The sequence below is a fragment of the Elgaria multicarinata genome, chromosome 8, assembly GCF_023053635.1.
Source record: "Elgaria multicarinata webbii isolate HBS135686 ecotype San Diego chromosome 8, rElgMul1.1.pri, whole genome shotgun sequence".
Taxonomy (NCBI): domain Eukaryota; kingdom Metazoa; phylum Chordata; class Lepidosauria; order Squamata; family Anguidae; genus Elgaria; species Elgaria multicarinata.
In genome coordinates, this window is record NC_086178.1 from 11,101,686 (window position 1) to 11,123,025 (window position 21,340).

Below are 21,340 nucleotides of genomic sequence, written 5' to 3' on the forward strand. Positions count from 1 at the left end.
AGACCTGAAGAAAAAGGAGAAGTCAGCAGAAAATATACTCTCTAAATGTCAAGGTGTCAGCTGGACAATTATTGAATTATTGGATGGAATTGTTTTTCAATTAATCAATTAGTAGTTTCATGACTGTACAGTTTTTCCTCTATATAAGTGTCTGTATTTTTTATTAAAGTGTGCTGCTATGATAAATGCCTGCAGGCCAAATTCTAAAGCTACATGGATATGGCATCAGAAGATTTTGTGCTTGTTTTTAATCACTGGGGATTATAGACAGATGCCATGCTAATATATAAAGGGAGAGAAGTTGCAACATGACTGGGGAAATCAAAGCACGATTTGAAGAAGAGTGTTCTACCTACCTAGACATATTAGAAAGAATCAAAAAGAAAGAGAACGTAGTAGAAGGATGGGGACCTGGGCATTTTTGATTGCTCTGCTGGTGGCCCTTTTGATTCTGCGTTTCCTGGGCCAACTCTGGTCACAGAGACACTTCCCTCCTGGGCCTCTTTCTCTTCCTGTCATCGGAGGCCTGTGGTGGATTGTGACGATGCTTCATGAAAATATTCTGATTGAGGTAATTCTTTCTAAATTCTAAATCCATACCATGTTAATCTGAGGCCATAGCTAGATGGGGCTTTATCCTGGGGTGATCCCTGGGATCGTCCCTGTGCATCCACATGACACACAGTGGATTCTGGGATCAGGGAGATATGAGCCCTCACTTGCCCCGGGATCTCGCTCTCCACTTTGGCCCCATTGCTGGTTGCCACGGGTTGACCCGGCTGCACGTGATACCTCGTGAGGAGCTGGGAGCTGTGCCCATCGGGGGTCGGGTGGGAGGAGTGGAGAAAATAATTTACATTTTAAGAAGGACTTACCGTTTGTGCACAAGCGTTCGTGTGCTGCTGGTCCTTTAAAAATAAAAAATGGTGGGTGCGACACCTCTCCTTCTGAAGTCGTCAAGCGTCGCATGTAAACAGAGGAGGGATCTCTCGTTAAACACAACACGAGATCTTCCTTCCTCCATTGCAGGATAGCAGGTAGTTCTAGCTAAGGCCTTAGTGAAAGAATTATTATTATTATTAATAATAATAATAATAATAATAATAATAATAATAATAATAATAGTCCAGGTCCAGGTCCGGGCCCGATTCAAAGTGCTGGTATTGACATTTAAAGCCCTAAATGGTTTGGGGCCAGGTTATTTGAAGGAACGCCTCCTCCCATATGTACCTGCCCAGACCTTAAGACCATTTACAGGGGCCCTTCTCCGTGAGCCCCTGCCAAAGGAAGTGAGGCAGGTGGCTACCAGGAGGAGGGCCTTCTCTGCTGTGGCACCCCGGTTGTGGAATGAGCTCCCCAGAGAGGTCCGCCTGGTGCCTACACTGTACTCCTTTTGGCGCCAGCTGAAGACCTTTTTATTCACTCAGTATTTTTTTATATATAATTTTTTTTATTTTCTACAATACTTAAACATACACCAGTACAATTAAAGCAAAAACAACATACTACATAAATGTTGAATAACATCAATATCATCTCTATATAACATAATCAACTTAACATATACATGCACCCCCCACCTCGGGATCTCATTCCTGATTCCAAAATCTCATACTTTCTTCTACTGGTGGTTTCCCACTTCCCTTAGAAAACACAAATATTAGGAACTGTTTCCAAATTCCTTCAAAATCATTTGTTTTAGCTATACCTCTTCTCCATTTAATATTACAAATTAATTTATCATTAATAGCTTTATCCCATACTTCTTTGTACCATTCTTCAATAGAATATTCCCCTTGAATCTTCCAGTTCCTAGCTACAATCAATCTTGCTGCAGTCAGCAAATTCGTTATCAATTCCTTAATTTCTTTTTTACATTTTAAATCTTCAAATAGTGACAGTAATGCAACTTTTGGTGTTCGTTCTATCTTCAGTCCCACAATTTCTTCAATCTCCAAAAACACCATCTTCCACAATTTTTGTACATATTTGCATTCCCACCACATATGTAAATACGTTCCTTTTCCCCCACATCCTCTCCAACAATTTGCTGAATGCTGATTATTTATCTTATTTAATCTAACCGGGGTTAGGTACCACCTCCACATAATTTTAAAGTAATTCTCTTTTATTCTCACTGACATATTTCTCAACGCTCTTTGTTTCCATAGTCCCTCCCAGCTCTGTTGTCCTATTTGTATATTCAAGTCTGTCTCCCAAACCATTTTACCTGAACTATCCATCAACCCTTTCTCCACCAATATTCTTTATATTTCACTCATTAACCCTTTTAACACTATTCTTTTTCCCTTATCATTTTCTTTCTTAACTATTAATTCCTCAAACTTCGTCAATTCTTTACAATCTCCATTTTCTCTTACCCACTTTTTAGTCCACTGTTCTAATTGCCAATAATTTAGCCATGTTAATTTCTTATCTTTTAAAACCTCTTCCAAATCCTCTCTTGTATTCATTTCACTTAACCATTCCCTTAATTTCATTTTATTTTTTTCTATTAAAACTTTACTTAATCTACTCTTTAATTCCTCCGGGAAATTCTTTAGCATTATTACAGGTGATAGAGGTGAGTTGCTCAGGAGCAACTCCCCTTTATATTTACTCCAAATTTCCCAGTGAAACCTCAAGAGCGGGTTACCTATACTTTCCACCCATTTTTTTTCCCTTCCCTAAAAAATACATTTTCCAAATTAATCTCTATATTACTTGCAGTTTTATCATCCATCCAATCTAATTCTCCTATTCCTATAATTGCCTCCACAATATGTCTTAGCCTATTAGCTACATAATATAGTTTAATATTTGGGAGACCCAATCCTCCCTTTTTTTGACTTAAATACCGTTTATTCTTATTTACCCTCACTTTCTTATCCCCATTACAATAATTGTTTATGATATTTTGCCAACTTTTTATCTCTGATTCTGAAATTTTTATTGGTAACATCCTAAACACAAAATTAATCTTTGCTAAAAATTTCATTTTTATTAATGCTATTCTTCCAAACCAGGATAAATTTAATCTTTTATATTTTTCCAATTTTACTAAAATCTCTTTTTTTAAACTATTTAAATTCTCTTTCTCTAAACTCTCTAAATTCTGTGTAATTTTAATTCCCAAATATCTAATCTGTTCCTTAACTCTCATTTCTCTTCCCTTTTCTTCCCAATCCTTCTCTTCCTTTTTAGTATAGTTAAATATCATCTCTGATTTGGACCAATTTATTCTTAACCCAGTAATATCCTCAAATTCTCTCAGTTGCTGTTTAATTCTTCCCATCTTTCCTATAGGATTTTTAATAGTTAGCAAGGTATCATCTGCAAACACATTCATTTTTTTTTTAATACTACCTATTCCTTCTATCTCCCCATCATCTCTTATTGCATTCGCCAATAATTCCATTACCATTACAAACAGGACCGGCAAGAGTGGACATCCTTGTCTTGTCCCTCTGGCTAGTCGTATCTTATCAGTAACTCCGTCATTCACTACCACTACGGCTGTATTTTGAGAGTACAACTGTTCTATTATAGTTTTAAATTTATTTCCTAATCCCATTTTATTTAAAACCATCTTTAGAGCTTGCCAGCTCAAACAGTCAAAAGCCTTGAAAATATTCAATGCCAGAATTCCCGCTTTAACCCTAGACTTATTTATCACCTGTATTACTTTTAGAACCCTTCCCACTAAATTAGGCATCTGTCTACCTGCTACAAATCCACATTGATCCTCCCCTATATATTCCTCTATAAATTTATTCAACCGCCTTGCTAAAATAGTTGAAAAAATCTTAGCATCTTGGTTTATTAATGAAATAGGTCTGTATGAATCAGGGACAGTCAAATCTTTATCTGGTTTTGGTATTAAAATTATTAATGAATGTTCCCATGATTCTGATGTCCTTTCTCCTTCCAATATGGAGTTGTACAGCTTCAATAATTTCGGTACTAAGAAGGTTTTAAAAACCTTATAATATTCTGATCCTAAACCATCTACCCCAGGTGATTTACCCACTTTCAAATTCTCAATTACTTCTTCAATTTCTCTTTGAGTTATTACCTTCTCCATTAACTCTTTATGTTCTATTTTTATTCCCTTCTTTATATACTTTTCTATATAAGCTTCCAACTTCTTTTTTTGAATATCCTTTCCCTTATATAATTCTTGATAAAATTCTTGAATTTTTTTTATTTTACCCTTCATTATATGACAATAATTCCCTTGTTTATCTTTCAATATTCCTATCCCATTCCTAGCTTTTTCCTTTTGTGTGAGTCTGGCCAGCAATCGAGAATTTTTATTGCTATTTTCAAAATCCTCCCTTTTCATATAAATTAAATTTTTCTGAACTTCCTCTAAGTTTAAATTTTCTAATTGTTTTTTCTTCACTTGTAGTTCTATTAATTTATGTTTATTTTTAAATTGCCAATAATCTTTCTCCAATTTCTTAATCTCTACCTCCAACTTTTCCTGCTCTACAAATTGTAGAGCCTCCTTAAATTACACATTTCTCTAATACATATCCCTCTTACTACTGCCTTCATGGTATCCCAAACAATTGCCCTTGTCATTCCTCCCTTCTCATTAATTTCCCAAGTCTCTGACAGTTCCCTCTGCATTTTTTCTACCACTTTATTATACTTCAAAATTTTTGTATTTAATTTCCACCTAAACGCTTCTTTATAATTCTTTCTAACGGTAAACTCTAAACTTAGCAATGCGTGATCTGTTACCTTTATTATCCCCGTTTCCATTTTCCATACCTTAGTTGCAAACTCTTTTGAAACGAATATATAATCTATCCTAGAGTATGTACGATGAACTGGAGAGTAGTAAGAAAAGCCAGGATTCGCCCCACTAAGTAAACGCCAACAATCCACATAATCTTTTTCTCTTACTAATTTATTCAATATAGTAATGTTATTTCTCTTTTCCGCATTAGTGGGGTTTGACCTGTCCAATCTATTATCCATTACCATATTAAAGTCCCCAGCTAAAATAACATACCCCTCCTTAAACTCTTCTATTTCTTTAAATAATTCCATATAAAACTCTCTATGTCTCTCATTGGGGGCATAAACATTAACTAATGTATATGCTTTACCTTCAATTTGTCCCTTTATCATATCTACCATTATCATCCTTTTTATAGTTTCTAATATAATCCACTTTTTTTAAAAAAATCAAAATAGCCACTCCATTTTTTGTTGTTGTCCCCAGTGACTTTTCATAATAAACTGACCATTTTGTGCGTATTTCGTTTACTCCATCAGACCCTTGGTGTGTTTCTTGCAGCATAATAATATCAGATCTTTCTCTATTTAACATTTGTTCAAATCTCCTCCTTTTCACGACTGCCCCCAGACCTTTGACATTGAGCGTTGATATCCATATTTAACCTTTTGATACTCCTTCCGATCCCATGTGCTCTGCAACTCATAATCACATACATTAACAGCATTTAATAACGTTAAGTTTGTTTTAATGGACCCCAGAATTGTTGTTTTAAATGGGTAGTTGTTATTTTTATACTGTTTTTATGTTTTTTAAAAATTTTGTATACTTTTAATGTTTACTATTTTTAATTGTTGTAAACCGCCCAGAGAGCTTCGGCTAGGGGGCAGTATATAAATGTAATAAAATAAATAAATAATAAATAAATACATAAAAACATAAAAACCCTGAACCCCCCTTCAAATCCCTCCCTCCTGCCCTATTAACCCCACCCACCCACCCCATTCCCCCACCCACCTCTTTCCCCCCCAAATCCCCGTAAGTCTACCACTCCGGCCATTATCTACCTTTAAGGGAGGGGGGGAGGCGGTGCTCTGCCCGACCGGCAAGACCTCTATATTTAACAACTTTTATGTATTATTATCTCATAAACCATTTATCAAATTTATTGCGCCCCAGACGCCCCAGCTTCACCTCCGTTCCCAACTGCAGCTTCCAAACTTACATCATTAAACAAACCCAAACTCTTCAGTAGCTCCTTGCCCTGATCCAAAGAGGTTACTCTGTGCTGCCTCCCACCATGTGAAAATCTTAAGAAAACAGGGTAACTCCAAGCATATTTTATTGTATTCTTTGTTAATGTTTCAGTTATTTGCTTAACGCTGCGTCTCCATTGGAGTGTTTGCTGACAGAGATCGTTATAAATTTGCACTGCTCTGCCTTTGTATTTTATCAGAGCCATAGATCTCAATTTCTTCATAACTTGCTCTTTTTTGTAGTAACTACCAAATTTCACTAGGATGTCTTTAATTGCTCCTCTGTAGTTTGCTCCTCCCACTCTGTGAATCCTTTCCAGCTCACAGTCTTTTATTTCCAGATCAGGCATCATGTCTTTAAACCACTTCAAAATTATTTTTCTCAAATCCTCTCCTGGTTCTTCAATAAAGTTTTTAATTCATAAATTAGATCTTCGATCTTGATCTTGTAAATGGATCAGCTTTAATTCTTGGTCCTGGAACTTTACATTGCAGTTTTTTTCAAAGACATCCTGCATTTTCTCCTTGATTTTACTCCAACTTCTAACATCTTTATAGCTCTGTCATTCTGGGCAATCTTGTCAGCCAGCACCCCCATCCGCTTATCTGCCTTCTTGGAATGTTCATCCATCTTTTTTATCAGTGTTGCATTGCTATCCAATATCAAGCTCTTAAGTTCCCCCATAGAAGTTGGCGCCATGCCAGCTTTCTCCGCCATCTTGTCAGTCCCGTTTTCGCTACTTTTCGTTCACTCCCACTACTTTGTGTAACTTCTTCTGTGGGCACCTTTTCAAGAAGGGCAAGATTATGATTAGAGGGGCGTTTTCGCTGCCAAATAACTTTTTCAGGTTTTTTTTTTATTATTTTCTAACGTTCAGCATAGATCTTATTATAACTATTGCTTAATGTCCCAAATAACAATCAACACCGTCTCTCTTTCCATGCATATAAACCACTTTCCTCTTTCGATGCTTTCTGATGGGTGAATTTATTGCCAATTACTCGTTCTTCCCAGATAAGGAGTATATTTCACAGTAATTTAACCAACCAGGCGATGGAAGAGCTCCAACAATAACAACTCTCTACTTTCGATTTCGTTCTCTTCGCTCTCCGCTCCGCCTGACTGATTTACAAGCCCGAACACCGGGCTAAATTCCTCACTCCTTATACTGATTATGCTTTCAAAAATGACATCTTCACCCTCAGTTAGAAGTCATAAGCATTTCCATTAATTTTCATTAGCGACCCATGCCTTTTTAAATGAGATAATTGAGTTCTCGGATTCCCCGTCAGGGAGCCTCCCAAGAAGAAGTCTTACCCTTCCATGGCGTCCAGCTCCGCCCCCATTCACTCAATATTTTAACACTTAATTTTAACTTAAATTTAAATTTTACTGTTTTAACTCTGTATTTTAATCTTATATTAATTTTGTTGTGTGGTTTTATCGTGGTTGTGCTTTTTATACTGTATTTTGTAATTGTGCTTTTAACCTGTTGGTTGTTTTATTGTGGTTTTAATTTTTGTGAACCGCCCAGAGAGCTTCGGCTATTGGGTGGCATAAAAATGTAATAAATAAATAAATAAATAAATATTATTATTATTATTGATGATGCCTTCATTTTGGCAACAGGTTAAAACATGGCTTTTTATTAAAGCCTTTGAAGTAGGGATGTGCTCCGCTCCGATTAGGAGCGTAGAAGCAGTAGCGGATTGGCCTGCTCCGCCTTACCCAGAGGCGGAGTAGGAGCGGACCGCGGACCCCCTAGAAGCAAGGCGAAGAGAAGCGACCATTTTTCGGAGCTCCGAGTTCAGGCGGAGCGCTCCGGTCGCCATCTTGAAAACATTTCGCCATAGGATTGCATTGCGGCAAATAATCGCGCATAACTACGTTGTTTTTGAAGCTATCGCTCTGGAAATTCTTGTGCACAGAGAGTCGTGGATGGGGGTCATTTTGAGACCACTCTCACCTCTCTGCGTTGTCCATGTCGCGTGCTATATTTTTTTGAAAATCGGGTCAACCGCGCGGCTCAAACTGCGTTTCGGCTTTTCGCCCATAGGATTGCATTGAGGGAAAGAATCGGGGATAACTGGGGGGGGGTTTAAGCTATCGTTCTGAAAATTCTTGTGCACAGAGAGTCGTGGATGGGGGTCATTTTGAGACCACTCTCAACTTTCTGCGTGCTGTGGTTCATGTGCAATATTTTTTTAAAAATCGGGGTTTGGGTTTTTTTTATTTATTTTTTTATTTTTTTGGAAGCGATGACAGGCACATTCAACTCCCAATCCTGATGAGAATTGATCTCCTCAGAAAGCATCCTCCTCCAATCCCAGCGTTGGAGGGGGGACTAAGGCAGACCCACCCTGAGAACTTTCTGTTTTGTGTCTCTTTGTGGGTTGGCGTTCGTGGAGGGAACACTTAGTTAGTTAGTGCTCCTGCTTTGGACTTTGGAGATAGATTAGGATAGGTTTAGTTTGGCGCGTGTGTGTGTTTGTTTGCTTCTTTCTGACTTGTAGCTTAGTTTGCCCTGTGTTTTCCCCTTACTTTGATTTAATATAAACTTTATTTTTGAATTTTGGAGTGTGTGGTTGGGTTGGTTGCCCCCCCCTTCCCTGTATTAAAGCCTGACTGTTCTGCTTTTGTGAAAGCTTTCTTTTGAAAGCATACACACACTTTTTGTCCCATTTCCCTACATTTATATTCTTAAACATATTTTATTATATTCTTTCACATAGTCCATTCTCATACATATTATATTAGTAGTATTCATATTTTGTTCTTCTTATAGTAGTGGTTGGTTCTTTTTCCCCCTCCCCTCTCTTAAATCCTGATTGTGTTTCCTTCTATCTTCTATATACCAAATATACCAAAAAAATTGGATTCTCTTTTTCTTCTCTGTGTAACTTGGACAGAGTGGGCTGCTTTTGTCAAGTTCAACAGGCAGCCACAGATTGAGCATTTTGGGGAAAGCATACGCACACCATTTCCCTATTCTTAAACATATTATATTATATTCTTTTACATAGTCTTAGTAGTCTATTAGTATACATTCTCATACATATTAGTAGTAGTATTCATATTTTGTTCTTCTTATAGTAGTGGTTGGTTCTTTTCCCCCCTCCCCTCTCTTAAATCCTGATTGTGTTTCCTTCTATCTTCTATATACCAAATATACCAAAAAAATTGGATTCTCTTTTTCTTCTCTGTGTAACTTGGACAGAGTGGGCTGCTTTTGTCAAGTTCAACAGGCAGCCACAGATTGAGCATTTTGGGGAAAGCATACGCACACCATTTCCCTATTCTTAAACATATTATATTATATTCTTTGACATAGTCTTAGTAGTCTATTAGTATACATTCTCATACATATTAGTAGTAGTATTCATATTTTGTTCTTGTTATAGTAGTGGTTGTCCCATTTCTTGTCCCATTTCCCTACATTTATTAGTAATATTCTTAAACATATTATTATATTCTTGTAGATATTCTTAGTAGTATATATATATATATATATATATATATATATATATTAGTATATTCTCATACATATTAGTAGTAGTATATTTTATTGTTCTTGTCCCATTTCCCTACATTTAAACATATTATATTCTTCTTATACATATTCTTAGTAGTACCTTATACATAGTATTAGTAGTATTAATATTTTGTTAGTCATCATGAAAAGAGGAAGCAGGCGTGCTGAAAGCAGCAAGGCTCAGTCTGCCAGCAGTAAGCAGGCTTCCTCTCCTCCTGTGAAACTCAAACGGGCAACTCCTTGGCTGACTGCTCCAAAACAGAAGCAGGACAAGCAGCAGGCAGAGCCACTCTCTTCTGCAACTTGTGCCCGGCGTTCTCTTTTTGAGGGTGGGAATGGGAAAAGTGCCCGTTTGCAAGAGGCACGTGGCAGCAGTGCCATTAGAGGAGGAGGAGTATCCCCAACTCCTTCATTCTCCTTTCAGCCCACGAGCCCGATGATGGACCTAGACGAGGTCCTCAGCACAGTGGAGGGGGGGAGGAGGAGGAGGAGGCGGTGGGCCTCCAGGATGTGGGGGCTGAGGAGGAGCAGCAGCAGGCCGAGGCTCTCTCCCCAGTCTCATCCCACACCCCTGTTTCTGTGGCAACACCAGAGAGCTCAGGCGGGCAATTGGTGGTGTCACCACGGAAACGAAAGACAAGCATCGTGTGGGACCACTTTGAGTTGGGAGCGGATCCCCGCTTTGCTGTCTGTCGCCACTGCAAACTCAGCCTAAGCAGGGGTTCATCGACAGGGCATTATGGAACCAGCAGCATGAAGATGCATCTTAAGAGGCAGCACCAGTTGGTCTTGCTGGGGAAAGAGGCGGGCAAGGCGACTGGTTCCAGGGGAAAGCCGAAGGCGGCTGCTGCTGCTGCTGCTGCTGCTGCTGCTGCTGGCACTTCCAGTCTCAGCTCTCCATCTCCCATCCCCACAAGGGTTAGGCAGGCAACCCTGCCGGAAATGGGGTGGGGGATGTATGGAATCACAAGATGGCGTTTTCCAACGCCCTCCCAGATCACCACGTCAATCGGTGAGATGGTGGCGTTGGACGACCAGCCATTCAGCCTCGTCGACAACGCAGGCTTCAAGAGGCTGATGGCGCTTGTGGTGCCATACTATAAGCTGCCGTGTCGCACCACCCTGAGCAGGCGGGTGGTGCCTTCCCTGTACCGTTCCTGCAGGGAGTTAATGCTGGGTCGTCTGTGCCAGGCAGAGGCACGGATGGTGCACTTCACCTCGGACATTTGGTCCAGCGAGGGCGGAGTGCACGCTTACCTGTCCCTGACGGCACACTGGTGGGCAGCTGTGGGGCAGGAAGGATCCAGCACTACAGGGACTGGCAAGGAGGGCTACTGCTGGGCCCTCCTCCACACGCAAGTGATGGACCAGTCCCACACGGCAGCGGAGATTACGGAGGCCATGAACCGCATGGTGGATGGGTGGCTAGCTGGGCAGAAGGTCACCCACAGTTACATGGTCACGGACGGGGGAGCCAACATGGTGAAGGCGGTGCGCGACGGCGGATTCGAGGGCGTCCGCTGCATCGCGCACGTCTTGAACCTGGTGGTGAGGGATGGCCTTGGGATGGGCAGCAGCAAGCCCAACCTCGGTCCCCTGTCCGGGATCCGTAACCTCCTGGAGAGCTGCAGAAAGGTGGCAGGCCATTTCCACCACAGCGTCAAGGGCAGTCGCTTGCTGCGGGAGAAGCAGGAGGAGTTGAATCTCCCGCAGCACAGGCTAGTGCAGGATGTGGTGACACGCTGGAACTCCACCTACCTGATGCTGGAGCGGATGGTGGAGCAACAGCGTGCCATCCACGACTTGTTCAGGGTCAGGGACATGGGCGTCCACCACATGGGCAAGCAGCAGTGGGACGCCATGTCCCAGCTGGTGGCGGTCCTCAAGCCGTTCCTGAACGCCACCGAGACCCTGAGCAAAAGCTCTGCCCTCCTCAGCCAGGTGATCCCTGTATGCAGGTATCTCCAGAAACAGATGGGCGACTTTCTGGAGTACAGGGATCCCGTCACCGGCAGGCGCTTCGAGCCCGAGGTCCGCGAAGCGGTGACTAGGCTGAGGGACGGCGTGACGCGGAGGCTGGAGCCCATCCAAACCGACAGGGTCCACATGTTGGCAGCCATGTGCGACCCTCGTGTGAAGGATGGGCTTTGTGGGCCAAATAGCAGGCAGCACTGGGTGGAAACGCTGGTGGGCGAAGTGCGGGCGGCATGGGCCAAGAGGGTGGGGCAGAGTGAGGCAGAGGAGCAGGCCACCCCTCCCCGCAGCAGCACCAGCAGCACCAGCAGCAGCCTCACCTGCATCCCTCCCAGCAGCAGCACAGGCGAGGGGTATTGGGAAGAGGCTCTGCACACCGTGTTTGGGCAGAGACCCTCCCCAGCCACCAGCCAGGATGACGCTGCAACCACCGTGCAGCGTTACCTGTCAGAGCCCATCGAGGACTCCTCCATGGACCCCCTGGCCTACTGGTCATCCCGTTTTCAGATTTGGCCGGACCTGTCGCGGGTGGCCATGGATCGACTCAGCTGCCCACCCACCAGTGTTCCAAGCGAGAGGGTGTTCTCTATGGCGGGCGACATAGTGACCCCTCACCGCTCTCGCTTGGAGCCGGACTTGGTGGAGCAGCTGGTCTTTCTGAAGGGCAATCTCCCCCTGCTGGGATACCCCACCCTCAAGCCCTCGTGGGAGTGACAGGCAGGCTCCCTTTAATTCCACCCCTCCTTGGGTTGGCAGGCACACTACAGTTCAGGCAGGCTGGTTTTTTCTCTGTAGGCACTAGGCAGAGTTTGTCACCGTGCGTGTGTGTGACTGAATGTGAGGGCAAAGCACCGCACTTGAGTTCATTTCATTTCTGTGGCGTCCGGTACAGCTTAGTCAACTCATCCGGATAGTTTTCCACCCAGTTCCAAAAGACTCCATTTATTTATTTATTTATTTATTTATTTAATTACATTTATATACCGCCCCACAGCCGAAGCTCTCTGGGCGGTTTACAACCGTTTGTCCATGATTGACTGCACGTTTAGGTGAGGTGCAAGCAGGGGGCAAGGCAATGCCTGGCACCACCACCACTAGCCAGGCTGCCTCTCTCCAGCAGTCCACGGGTCGCCCTTTGGAGTGCCCTGGGAGTGGAAGACGTACTCCCTGATCCAGAAGTATGGTTTTTTGAGAAGCAAACAGGCGAGTCCTCGCCTTTGAGAAGCAACCTTTCACTTGAACTCATGGAAGTCATTGACTTCAGCACAGCCACTACATAGAGGCTGTGGACCTCTGGGTGACTCCATCAGTGTGCTGATTTTGAGAAGCAACCTTTCACTGAAACTCATTCACTTCCCCAATTGAGGGTGAGGGAGGTTACACTCCAGCAGTCCACGGGTCGCCCTTTAGATAGCTCGGGGATCAAATGGAGTCCTTGATCTGTGTGCTGATTTTGAGAAGCAACCTTTCACTGAAACTCATTCACTTCCCCAATTGAGGGTGAGGGAGGTTACACTCCAGCAGTCCACAGGTCGCCCTTTAGATAGCTCGGGGATCAAATGGAGTCCTTGATCTGTGTGCTGATTTTGAGAAGCAACCTTTCACTGAAACTCATTCACTTCCCCTATGTGCGGGAGGTACTCCAGCAGTCCACCGATCGCCCGTAGCACAGCCACTAGCAAAGCCACTACAGTGGATGCTCTCTTCTCTCTCTCTCCTCAGTCTCATCCTCTTCCTCTTCCCCTTCTGCTGTAACCCGTCTTTGAGAAGCAAGCTTTCACTTAAACTCATCATTCACTTCCCCAACTGAGGGAGGTAAAGTCCAGCAGTCCACGGGTCGCCCTTTGGAGTGCCCTGGGAGTGGAAGACGTACTCCCTGATCCAGAAGTATGGTTTTGAGAAGTAAGCTGTCACTTGAACTCATGAGCCTCTGTGCAAAAGCTGTCCTTGTGTGTGTGGTTGTGAGTGTTACTGCAGCTGCCTGTCTCGCTGCGAAAATGAAACAGGCAAGTCCTCGCCTTTGAGAAGCAACCTTTCACTTAAACTCATGGAAGTCATTGACTTCAGCACAGCCACTACGTACAGGCTGTGGTCCTCTGGGTGACCCGATCAGTGTGCTGATTTTGAGAAGCAACCTTTCACTGAAACTCATTCACTTCCCCAATTGCGGCTGGTACTCCAACAGTCCACCGAACGCCCATAGCACAGCCACTTAGTGCATAGGGACAGTTTAAGTTTCCTCCTGAGAAGCAAGCTGTCACTTCAACTCATGGACTTCCCCTTTGAGAAAAAGCTAAGCTCCAGTAATGCACCGTTTTTCCGTGGGACAGCTCTCTTTCGAGAAGCTGCACTGCATATGCAGCAGTGCCATGGCTTTGAGAAGCCGAGACCCATCCCAGCCACCGGGAACCGGAGGAAAACTCCAGCAGTCCACGGGTCACCCTTTAGATAGCTCGGGGATCAAATGGAGTCCTTGATCTGTGTGCTGATTTTGAGAAGCAACCTTTCACTGAAACTCATTCACTTCCCCAATTGCGGCTGGTACTCCAACAGTCCACCGAACTCCCATAGCACAGCCACTTAGTGCATAGGGACAGTTTAAGTTTCCTCCTGAGAAGTGAGCACTCACTTCGACTCATGACAGCCATTGACTTCACCACAGCCACTTTGTGTGGGATGCTGTGGTCCTCCAGGATGTGGGGATTAGTAGTAGTCACTGGTTGAGCTTCTCTCCCTGGTCTCGTCCCACCCCTCTTCCGCTGTAACCCTGTCTTTGAGAAGCAAGCTGTCACTTCAACTCATGGACTTCCCCTCAGAGAAAAAGCTAAGCTCCAGCAGTCCACCGATCTCCCGTAGCACAGCCACTACGTTTCCTGAGAAGTGAGCTCTCACTTCAACTCGTCTTGTAGTGCGCCCGCCGAGTTGAGCACAGCCACTACAGTGGAGGCGCCTGCCCGCCTGCCTGGGAGCCGTCCTTGTGAGGTAGCTGGATCTGCTGGGACTGACTCCCCCACAGATCTATGGCTTACTTGTGCAAGGTACCAGCTTTTCTGGGCCCGCCAACCCATGCCTGCCTGCCTGTCTGCCCGCCTCCCCCGGGGTGCTGCTGTGGTGGGGCATCTGCCAGGACTGACTCCTCGCCTGCTCTGCCCGCCTGGTGCCTGGGAGATGGGCTTTGCGGTTCGTGGCCAGCACCCTCCGGCACGCTTGCTCCCAGTCGTCCTCCTCTGTGCCCCTCAAGGCGTAACTGCTGGCTTAGAAAGAAACAACCAGCCATCTTTGCCTCACTTGCTCCTTGCGCCCGCTTACGGGTTGGTTTGCTATGCGTTAGTGCTCAAGCCATCCTTGCGGCACTACAATGCATGCTGCCTGCCTGCTTTCCCTCCCTTCTCCCCTTCCCACCTTGCAACGATGGTGTATGTGTCTTGCTTTGACTAAGGGGAGAAGTCCTTCCTGCGCTCACTTAGACTTTATCAAATTCAATAATCCCTTTTTCAAATGTGCAAGAAGATTTAGGGTTATCTCGTGGCATGTTGGGATTGCCTTGGAACTGGCCCCATTGAGCTGTCTGCAATTGCAACTTTAAATCCCTGACATACTGGAGTGTTCAAATTTCAAAAGTTCCCCTAACATCAGGGGATGATGGGATTGCCTTGAAACTTGGTGTCCATGGGGACACATGGGTAAGCTGTCATGGGACCAAAGGATAGGTTTCTAACGTGCAAATTGACGTAGTTGTAGAATGGGACTTGATTTGGGGTGAGTTAAAAAGTTTAAGCCGCGCCAAAAATCAGGGGATGATGGGATTTGCTTGCAACTTGGCGTGCATGTGGACACATGGATAAGCTATCATGGTGCCGAGTTTGAGGTTTCTAACATGCAAATTGACGGAGCTATCCCAAGGGGTGTGAATGGGGTGCCCAATTTTCATAAATTCCCCAAAAATCAGGGGATGATGGGATTGCCTTGAAACTTGGCGTCCATGTGGACACGTGGATAAGCTATCATGGTGCCGACTTTGGGGTTTCAAACATGCAAATTGACGTAGTTGTAGAATGGGACAATTTGGGGTGAGTTAAGCCATGCCAAAAATCAGGGGATGATGGGATTTGCTTGCAACTTGGCGTGCATGTGGACACATGGATAAGCTCTCATGGTGCCGAGTTTGAGGTTTCTAACATGCAAATTGACGGAGCTATCCCAAGGGGTGTGAATGGGGTGCCCGATTTTCATAAATTCCCCAAAAATCAGGGGATGATGGGATTGCCTTGCAACTTGGCGTGCATGTGGACACGTGGATAAGCTATCATGGTGCTGAGTTTGAGGTTTCTAACGTGCAAATTGACGGAGCTATCTAAAGGGGTGTGAATTAGGGTTATGGGTGGTGCGTTAGAGGATAGAGCCGCGCCAAAAATCAGGGGATGATGGGATTTGCTTGCAACTTGGCGTGCATGTGGACACATGGATAAGCTGCCCTGTTGCCGAGTTTGAGGTTTCTAACATGCAAATTGACGGAGCTATCCCAAGGGGTGTGAATGGGGTGCCCGATTTTCAAAAATTCGCCAAAAATCAGGGGATGATGGGATTGCCTTGAAACTTGGCGTGTGTGTGTATACGCCCATGAGGTGTCATGGTGCCAAACGTGAGGTTTCTAACTTCAACGGAAAAAAAGTTGTTTACTTTTTTAGCTTTCAATGCAACCCTATGGGGGGGCAAAAACGGAGCTCCGGATCCGGATCCGGAGCTCCGAGCGGAGCGGAGCGGAGCGGAGCGGAAGTGGGCGGAGCGGGGGCGGAGCGGAGCGACCCGCTCCGGAAAATGGCGGATCTGCAAGTGAAGCGGAGCGGGGGGTCCGTGCACACCCCTACTTTGAAGGTTAAAATTCTCCAAAGTTGTACTTGGTTTTAACAGTTTTAATTGTTCTTATTGCTTTTAACCTTTTCTACTGGTTTAAGTTTGTAAATGAATTAATATAGGAGAGGATTATCTCTAGCACACCCTACCACAGGAGGTCCATTTATCTCATCTTCTCCATGCTTTTTGCTGCCTAAGACTTAATTCCAATAGGCACTTGACCTGCTGGGCTGAGGATTTCATAGAATCATAGAATAGCAGAGTTGGAAGGGGGCTACAAGGCCATCGAGTCCAACCCCCTGCTCAATGCAGGAATCCACCCGAAAGCATCCCTGACAGATGGTTGTCCAGCTGCCTCTTGAAGGCCTCTAGTGTGGGAGAGCCCACAGCCTCCCTAGGTAACTGGTTCCATTGTCGTACTGCTCTAACAGTCAGGAAGTTTTTCTACATGATGCAGCCGCCATTGTGAAGCCATCCAGGGGCAAACCCTGGAAACTCCGCTCCAAAAACGTCGGGCACTTACCCTGACTTTTGGGTCATTAAGGCCTATGGCACACCCTGATTGGTCACTATGGACAGTCCCGCCTCTGTAAAAGCAAAAAAATGAAAACGGGGAGGGGAGAAATAGGGCCATTCCACAACCCTTTTTAATTTTATTATCTGTATCTGTGCAGACACAGATAATAAAAATAAAAATAAATGGGGGTGAGTGGGGAGGAACGGCCAGCAAGAAGGAGAAGATGTGGTTCACCCAGTCCCTTTCTGGCTGCCTTGTTCCCTCTACCACAACCCCATTTTTTTTTCATTTTTATTATCTGTACCTTTGCAGCTCCTCTTCTCTCTCTCCATTTTTATGTGTTTTACTTTTCTAGAGCTGGAAAACTCGCACTTGACTTCCTTCCCGTGCAGAAGCCGGGAAGGAACGCAAGTGTGGGAGCAAAGTTCCTCGTGGCACCAAAGCAGCACTGTAAAGATGGGGGCCAGGTGTCATTAGCATGTGGGCAGCACATGGTGAAATTCCCTCTTCATTCCAGTAGTTAAAGCTTGCAAGAACCCTGCTCTCTTTTAAATCTGGTCACTCTAGTATAGATCCTGCAGCTTTAACAGTTGTGATGAAGGGGAAATTTCACCAGGTTCTCCATATATACAAATGACACCTGCTGAAATTCCCTTTTCTATGCAACTGTTAAAGATACAGGAGCCCTGTCCTCCTTTTCATATGGTCATCCTATGCAGGAGCCCTGCCCTCTTTTGTACTTGGTCACTCCAGCTATACTTTTTTTGGCTTCAAAGGAATCGTGTTGTGTTTTGGAGCACAGACTCCAATCTCTGCTTTGTCCTTAGGTTCTTGGACAACTTACTTTTCTTTTAGTCTCTCCAGTTTGCCTTCTGAGAAATGAGTGGTTTGTGATTGGCCACCACATCTTGGTAGACAGTTTATGATTGAGAACAACTCTATAGAAACCATATTGTGAGAGCACCCATGACACTCTTTCAAAATTCCAAATGTGCCCACTAACCCAAAGAACTTTCTAATAGCAAGTTCACTCATCAGTCAGTTCGATTTCACATATGCCTCACATGAAATTGTTTGGAAAAGGAACAAATAGAGCAGGTTTTTCTGCATGACCTCTTTGTAACTGCTTGCAACAGAATCATCTAGGTCATCATCTAGGTGTGGATCATAAGTGCCTTACCATTCTGTATCACTTGCTAAATGTCCTGCTTAGGCTATAAAGATAATAGCTTGATAACAGCCCAAAGACCCATAAACTCTCTCCAAGCGAGTAGTCTTGAAACTTTTCAGACCAGGGACCCACATTTAGCACAGACATGCATTTGGGATCCACCCACCCTCTCTCTCTCTCTCTCATTTTGTTTTGGTCAAATATTTTGGACGACATAATCTGATTTGTTTGATTTCAACATTTCTGTTCTGTACTTTGATTCAAACGGCAGCTGGCAAGGCAGTATGGAAACATTTGCACTTTATGGCTAGGACATCTACCGTTGGTACTCCTGTCAGGCTACGAAGCTGTGAAAGAAGGACTGATCGACCATGCGGAAAAATTGTCTGACCGACCGAGTACTCCTTTCTTTACACGTTTAGGAAAAGGAAGGGGTAAGTTGTGAAGAGTAAGGATTCGTACTGCTCTCTTCTCCAGCGGGGGGAAATAAGAGAACAGGTGCTGCCTCTGTGGAAGTTTCAAACAACTGTAAATATCATTAGCAGGTGAACTCTGGAAATAGGGATTCCACTGAATTTACCTGCCATTGCATTAGGCACCAAGATTCCCAGACAGTCTGATACACTGACAAATCACCTAATCCCAAAGACAACAGAGGTGGTCTGACTTTATTGTGGTGAAGGTTTTCAAGGCTAAGTCTTGCTGGCTTGAAAGGTTTGCATGGAAAGGTCATGACTAAAGCCCTTTCTGCACCTAAGGGTTATCCCAGGAAAATGGAGGGATTGTCCCTGCCTGCTCTCTGGATGCCCTGTGTGCCATTTGGATGCACAGCAATGGTCCCGGGATGATCCCGGAATATAGGGCTGGTGTAGACATGCCCTAAGGAGCAGGGAGGCTGAAGGCACATGGGTGGATCTGGGAAAGGAACAAAGGTGGGCAAGGGCAGGTGAGTGGTGTGGAAGGTAAGAGATAGGTAGGCAAGCAGGTTGGCAGGCAGACAATAAGATATGCTGTATTGCCCCCAGCTTTTTAAAGAAGAGAGATCAAAGATCTGCTAGCCAGGACTGCTGTAGCTGGAACCTAGCAGTTTGGAATGGATTAGTAAGGATTTCCCTTTAGGCTGGAGACTTTTCTCATTTTAGACCTAGACAGCAAAGAGGCAGGAGCCCTAGAGGACCTGGCAGAGAATACTCCTTTTTTAATAGGCCTCACCCCTTTTTATTTACGACTGGAGGAGGGCTAACGTTATGCCTATCTTCAAAAAGGGCAAAAAGGAGGAACCTGGGAACTACAGACCAGTCAATCTGACATCCATCCCTGGGGAAATTCTGGAGCAGATTATAAAAAAGTCAATCTGTAAACACCTTGAAGTCAAAGCAGGGATTACTAGAAGCTAACATGGATTTATCAGGAACAAATACTGTCAGACTAACTTGATCTCATTTTTTGATTGGGTAACCTCCCTTGTGGACTGTGGGAATGCTGTGGACGACATATATCTTGACTTTAACAAAGCTTTCAACAAAGTGCCCCATGATATTCTGATTAACAAACTAGCTAAAAGTGGGCTAGATGGAACAACTATTAGGTGGATTCACAGTTGGCTACAGAATCGGATTCAAAGAGTACTTATCAATGGAACCTTCTCAAACTGGGGAGAGGCAATGAGTGGGGTACCGCATGGCTCAGTCCTGGGCCCAGTGCTCTTCAACATTTTTATTAATGATTTGGACAAGGAGGTGCAGGGAACGCTTATCAAATTTGCAGATGACACAAAATTGGGTGGGATAGCTAATACCCTGGAGGACAGAAACAAACTTCAAAGTGATCTTGATAGGCTGGAGTGCTGGGCTGAAAACAACAAGATGAAATCTAATAGGGATAAATGCCAAGTTCTACGTCTAGGAAATAGAAACCAAATGCACAGTTACAAGATGGGGGACACTTGGCTCAGCAATACTACAAATGACAAGGATCTTGGAATTGTTGTAGATCACAAGTTGAATATGAGCCAACAGTGCGATATGGCTGCAAGAAAGGCAAATGCTATTTTGGGCTGCATTAATAGAAGTATAGCTTCCAAATCACGTGAGGTACTGGTTCCTCTCTATTCGGCCCTGGTTAGGCCTCATCTAGAGTATTGCGTCCAGTTCTGGGCTCTACAATACAAGAAGGACGCAGACAAGCTGGAGCATGTTCAGAGGAGGGCAACCAGGATGATCAGGGGTCTGGAAACAACACCCTATGAAGAGAGACTGAAAGAACTGGGCATGTTTAGTGTGGAGAAGAGAAGTTTGAGGGGAGACATGATAGCACTCTTCAAATACTTAAAAGGTTGTCACACAGCTGTTTGCTATTCACGTAGTCATGTTGGGTAGGGTGACCATATTTTGGAAACCAAAAAGGAGGACAAAATGGCCCCCTCAGGAGGCATGGCCACCCCAACATGCCCACCCCAAAGGTGGATCCAACTCAACATGTCCGGCCCCCAAGGGGGTGTGGCCTCGGTCACATTTATTTATTATTACATTTTTATATGCATTATTATTATCATCACCATCCATTATCAGCATCACCAAGAGAAGGAGGAGCATTATTAATATTACCATCACCATCCATTATCATCATCAACAGCAACTGGAGGAGCATTATTAACATTACCATCACCATCCATTATCATCAAGGTTATTTTTTTTCAGGGACGTCTTGAAAACTTGCAAATAGCCAGTTTTAAAGAGGCTGAAGCAATGAAACCCCCCTCTCAAGCTCTAGCCTCCCCCCATGCCCTACGTCCAAGCCTCTCCCCCCTCCTCCTCACCACCCCCATGCCAAGTTAAGGAGGATGGTGGCCTTGCCTCAGCCTACCTTTTCCCACGTTGCAGCTGCCTCCTCCTTGGCCGCCACAGCAGGAACATCAGAAGCTGCCTTATACCAAGCCCTCCCCTTGGTCCACCTGGCCCGGTATTGTCCACACTGACTGGCAGCCATGGTGCTCCAGGGAATCAGGGAGGGTTTTTTCCAGCCCTAAGTGGAGATGCCAGGAATTGAACCTCATAGAATCATAGAATAGCAGAGTTGGAAGGGGCCTACTGAAGGCCTGACTGGCTCCATTCCCTTTTCCCCAACTATCTGTTTGGCCGTTTCCAGGCTTTTGTGTGATTTTTCCCCATTCTAAAAGGTTGAATTTGTTGGAAAGTCTGGTGTGAATGACAGCAAAGTTGCTTTACATAAAGAAAGTGCGGCAATGCAGCATTTAGTATAAGATGCAGTAGATGCAGGCTAGAG

At 44.3% G+C, this 21,340-nt stretch overlaps 1 protein-coding gene across 1 annotated transcript in view; it reads left to right on the forward strand.

Moving 5' to 3' along the window:
• The first annotated feature begins 243 nt into the window (after positions 1-243).
• LOC134402436 (cytochrome P450 2J5-like) overlaps positions 244-21,340 on the forward strand; it is a 58,476-nt gene continuing 37,379 nt past the window's right edge. The window contains exons 1-2 of the mRNA XM_063131875.1: positions 244-571; positions 18,327-18,489. Coding sequence (XP_062987945.1) covers positions 404-571; positions 18,327-18,489 — 331 coding nt within the window. The 5' untranslated portion in view covers positions 244-403. The remainder of the gene's footprint in view (positions 572-18,326; positions 18,490-21,340) is intronic.